At 63.8% G+C, this 4,942-nt stretch overlaps 1 protein-coding gene across 1 annotated transcript in view; it reads left to right on the plus strand.

Annotated features, from left to right (window-relative positions):
* Nucleotides 1-3,434: 3,434 nt before the first annotated feature.
* The window catches only part of IRX4 (iroquois homeobox 4), a 5,600-nt gene continuing 4,092 nt past the window's right edge, over nucleotides 3,435-4,942 (plus strand). The window contains exons 1-2 of the mRNA XM_032279143.1: nucleotides 3,435-3,863; nucleotides 4,407-4,658. Coding sequence (XP_032135034.1) covers nucleotides 3,819-3,863; nucleotides 4,407-4,658 — 297 coding nt within the window. The 5' untranslated portion in view covers nucleotides 3,435-3,818. The remainder of the gene's footprint in view (nucleotides 3,864-4,406; nucleotides 4,659-4,942) is intronic.

Raw genomic sequence — 4,942 nt, forward strand, 5'->3', positions numbered from 1 at the left:
AGGTTCGCTAAAGCGGCATCAGCGACCGTGGGGCCTGTGAGCCCCACACTCTACCCGGGTGTCCCGAGCAGTGAGCGGGCACAGGCGCCCCCAAGGGCTCTGGCCCCAGGCCTCGGAAAGAAAGGCCCCTGCCTGGTGCCCTAGGCTCTCGGCTTCGCCTTTGGCTGGGGTCAACTTAACTGGGCTGGAAGGAGCTCCGACCAGCTCTTCGTTCGGGGGAACGGGTGGCCCCCGGGGCAACTCCTGCAGCACCTGGGCTAAGCTGGCCGAAGAAGGGTCAGGCCCTCTGTCTCCCCAGAGGCCTCCCGTGGTTCCGACGGCCAGCAGCAATCCCCTCAAAACAGGTGGCCGGCCTGCGCTTCGCGTTTGGGGCTGACCATCCCCTGCCTCCCCTGCGGCCTGCTCTGGCCCTGGTCCTCCGCTGATTGGGAGCTCTCCAGGCCTGCGGGAGCACCTCACCTCACCGAGCTGACCCGGTGCTGTGTACTCCCGGAGCCGGGTGACTTCTGGCCCTCCTGCTCACGGCGGGGGTATTTAGTACCCGGGATCCCTAGAGGGAGGAAGGTTCAGCACTCCGGGTCTGCAAACGCGTTCAGCTCGTACCTGAGATGCTGACAGTCCTATCGGTGGTGAACGACATTGGGAGCCTCAGCTCCAGGCTTGGCCTTTTGGTAAAGGCACTTGGACAACATTCCAATATTATCTATGGGATATGGGTGGCCCAGCAAGAATCCCCATTTGGACAGGCAGGCCTAGCCAGGACACAGGGTTTCAATGAGACGTCCCTCCGGGCGGCCGCCTGCAGGAGATAGGCTAGATAGACCCTGCGTCCTGGAATGAGTAGTGGGGCCTGGGTGAGGCCGGGCGGGTCAGGAGGCCTCCGGGGCGGCTTCGAGCTTCCCGAGGCAAGGTGACTGTGACTGGGCCTGGACCCCATGCGCTGGGGCCTGGGGCGGGCAGGAAGTGGAGCATGATGTGCAGCGGTCTGGGAAAGCCGATTCCGAGGCCAGGCTTCTGGCTCAGGGAGAAAGGGTCGCCTGCTGGTGGGGATTGGAGCGTCGATTTATGCACACAGGCTGGAAAGGCAAAGGAGAACAGGAGAAGGTGGCTTGGTGGTCAAAGGAAGTCCCCGAAATCCCTCCCCTAAGGGCCCCCACGGACCGGCGCACTGGGAAGTGGAGACTGCGTCTCCCGCACTCCGAGGGTGAGCTCCTCTGCCCAGAAGATGAATGGCCGCCTATTCCAGGGCTTCGGCTCCACTTGAGCCCCGCCCGGCTCTGGAAGGAAAGAAACGCACCCCCCCTCAGGTCTGGGTGGGCTGAGCCGCTCCACCAGAGCCCCGAGGTGCAGGGCGGAGGTGGCTGGGACCGGGGCCTTGCTCTCCTCCTCCGCGGGCTGAGCGCTCAGTCGCCGCCGCCAGGTTTCCGGGAATAGACGAAGAAAGGCCAAGCCGCTGCTGAGGGCCTCCCCGCCGCCTCTACTCCCCGTCCGAGCCCAGGACCCCGCTGGGCTTGCACCCCTCCCCTGGCCGGGCCTCATTACCTGGAGAGAGCGAGTTGTTTGTAAACAATAAATAATGGGAAGTAGGAGGATGTTCAGGAAGAGCCAGAAAACTGGAAGGAGTGGGGAGGAGGGAGGGTGGGGGAGGGGAGGAGCGGGAGGAGCAGGAGAGAGGTTGGGAGATTCATTTCTAGCGAGAAGCCCCGGTGGCTAGTTTCTTATTATTTACAGGAAGGTGATATTAGCGATTCAGGTGAGAAAGAAATAAATACGGCCAGCCGCGAAATCAATACAGAATTCAGAAACAATTATTAATGTCATTTGACGCGTGTTCTTTATATATTTCTCGCGGCTACGGACGCTAAACTGTCTGAATAATTTGCATGGAGCGGCTATTCATTATTTCCGATGGTTTCCCTCTGCAAGCAGCTCGGACGTGGCCGGCTGCGGTCCAACGCGATCGGAGAACTCGTATTTTCATCTGTAAATTAAAGCAATTACGCAGCAGATATTATATGATGTGTACTGTGATCTCCAGATAGTCATCAATCACCTTCAACCGAGCTGTCAAAGGAGCCGGCAGATTTCGTTTCTGGGAGGCAGGCTTGCAGCTGGGGAGAGGGTGAGGACGTCATCATTAATTAGAGGGTGACCCTGGGGCGATTCGCAAGTCTGAACCCAGGAATCTTTCTGAGCAAGTCTGCACAACGCTGCCCGGCGCAGCTTCCTTCCCAAACTACCACAGGAGGCGGGCCCGGGGGACGAGAGCACCCGGGCCGAGCCCCGGTCCCTGGAGGGCGGTGGCGCAGAAGGCGGGGAGCGCGTTCGGGATGGCCCGGGCGCCCTCTGGCCGCCTGCTCACTGGCCTCCGCTTTAAACTTGGGCAAGGTCCCAGGGAGGGTACTGGCTCAGGGGGAAGTCCTGGGGTGTGCGCTCGGCCCCCTCCCCCGATTGCTGCGTGCGCCCCGGGCAGAAAGCTGGGCAAAACCGACAGGGGAGGGCGCCTCTGCCAGGCACCCAACGCCCCCTCCCCCGCAGCCAGCAATGCGGGGCGCCGGGAAGGGCGAGCGTAGCGGGAGGGGCCAGGGCCTGTGTTGAGGAACCTGCTCTTCCGAGCGCGTGGGGCCGTCCGGCAGTCCCCGGTTTAGCCGCGAGGGGCAAGGGGAGGCGGGCGGAGCGCGGCTGGCGGAAAAGGGATGGGGGAGGAAAGTCGGGGAAGTGAGGCGGGGGCGGTGGGCTGAGCGGGAACTTAAACCGCCGGGGTGGAGAAGGAGCGGCGTTCTCCGGTGACACTCGGCTGCCCAGAGGGGCACGGCCGGTGGGCACGCGCCTGGGGCTGCACTACAGCCCTTGGGCCGCCAGTCTCAGGGTGTCGGGCTCCAAGGAAGGCCCCAAAGCCCCACACACCTGCGCGCATTGGGACAGGCACTAGCGGGCTCTCTGGCGGCCGCAGAGGGTTCTGAAAGTCCTTTCCGGCGTAGGGTGGGCACCCGCGGGAGGCGTCGCAGACTCCGGGTTGAAGAATAGTGGCTAGACGCGTGTGGGGCGCCTGCCGGCCCCTTCCTACCTCTGGGAGCAGAGCGCTCAAGAGCGAAGCCATGCCGGCTGCTTGCTCTGCGCCGGGCTAATTTTAACTGTTGATTACCTCTTCAGCGAAGACTCACTCGCGTGTCCCTTCATAGGTCTCATTTGTAATTGAGACGAATGATTACAGAGGGGCGGGAAGGAGCAGCTGCTCATTAATTAATTTCTAATTAAAAGTGCCTCTCGTTCTCGGGTGACTAAGGAGAAACGCCGCTCGCTGGGCGATATTGACTCGGACGGAATTCATTTGCCAACGCCCCGAGGAATGGCCCCTCGGCCCACCGCGCGGCCGGGACTGTCCTCGCCCCGCCCGGCCCGAGCCGCCTGCGGAGAGACCCGCGAGTGTGCCGCGGGGCCGGGCTGCGCGGGGTGGGGCTGACGTCAGCGCCTCCGCCGCTTAAAGCCGCGCACATCTGACTTGACGGGTTCGCGCGACTCGTTTTTTTTTTCTTTTTTGCAAAATATGTATTTCTGTCGCCGCTGCGAGGCCGGTCGGTCCAAGAGCCCCCTCGGACCTCGGGAATGCGAAGTTAAAAGAAGCGCTGCGGCCACTGCGGCTCACTTTGTTACCCGGTTAGAAAAGTTTGCGGAGCGCAGGGGTGAACTAACCGGCTCTTCTGCTTCTCCCTCCCAGCGCCTAGAAGCCCGCGGCCCCGGAGCAGCGGCCGCGCGACGCCGGCCCCAGCGCGCAGGACCCTGCTGGCCCCGCCCGTCTGCCCCGGCTCGCGCCCGCCATGTCCTACCCGCAGTTTGGATACCCCTACTCTTCGGCTCCCCAGGTAAGCGAAGCCCCCCACCCCGAGGCCCTAGCAGGTGCCAGTGATGGGGGCCCTAGATGGGGGCGGGGCAGGGCGGGCAGGTCGGACCTACGGCCGCCTGTGGCTTCCCAGATAGTAGGGCATCACACGCCCCTCACGCCCAACCCGTGGGCGCCAAGCCCCTGGGAGAATCCTGAGGCGCTGAGAAAATCCGACGGGCCTGTCCTGGTTCCCTGATGTTTGACTCACAAGTCTCAGGCTGTGCTCCAGGTGAGTCCAAGGACCCGAAGGAGCTCTTGGGGAAGGCGGCTTGGCGCGCAAATGGCGTCAGAGGCCTTGGAAACCCTCCCGGAGAGGGTGTCGTTGCCCGGCTGGGCCCCACGTGTCGAGGGAGGCCAGGGCGCTTACAAGCTCTCGGAAAGGGGAGAGCGGCCTGGCGTGGACTGCGGGAGGCCCCAGGGGACTAGGGACACGCCGTCGTGTGCAGCGTACGGGATTGGCAAGGACCAGGGCCCCAGCCTCCCGCCCGGGGTTCCCGCCCTTCCTCGCGGCCTCTCTCTGCAGTTCTTGATGGCCACCAACTCTCTGAGCACGTGCTGCGAGTCGGGCGGCCGCACGCTGGCGGAATCCGGGCCCGCCGCCTCGGCCCAGGCGCCCGTCTACTGCCCGGTCTATGAGAGCCGGCTGCTGGCCACCGCGCGCCACGAGCTCAACTCGGCCGCGGCGCTGGGCGTCTACGGGGGTCCCTACAGCGGATCGCAGGGCTATGGCAACTACGTGACCTACGGCTCGGAGGCGTCCGCCTTCTACTCGCTGGTAAGGGGGGCATCTCTAGCCCCTGCCCTGCCCCTGTCCCTCGATTTGCCAAGCCCACTTTTCCCCCAGAAGGCTCACCAGTCCTCTGGGTCCCGGACTGTCGAAGAGGGGAGGCGCTCACCTTGGCTCCCTTCAACTTTGCGCCTCCCAGCCGGGTCCCTCGGAACCCCACCCGCATCCCCTGCCTCAGGGTGACCCGGCAGGTGGCCGCTGTGTTTCTTGGTTTTGGTACCCAACTAAATCCTCATCAGCTTGCAGATTGAGTCTGCCTGTGCTTCCCCCCT

This window comes from Sapajus apella, unplaced genomic scaffold (assembly GCF_009761245.1).
Source record: "Sapajus apella isolate SASKATOON/1434 unplaced genomic scaffold, GSC_monkey_1.0 scaffold11, whole genome shotgun sequence".
Lineage (NCBI taxonomy): Eukaryota > Metazoa > Chordata > Mammalia > Primates > Cebidae > Sapajus > Sapajus apella.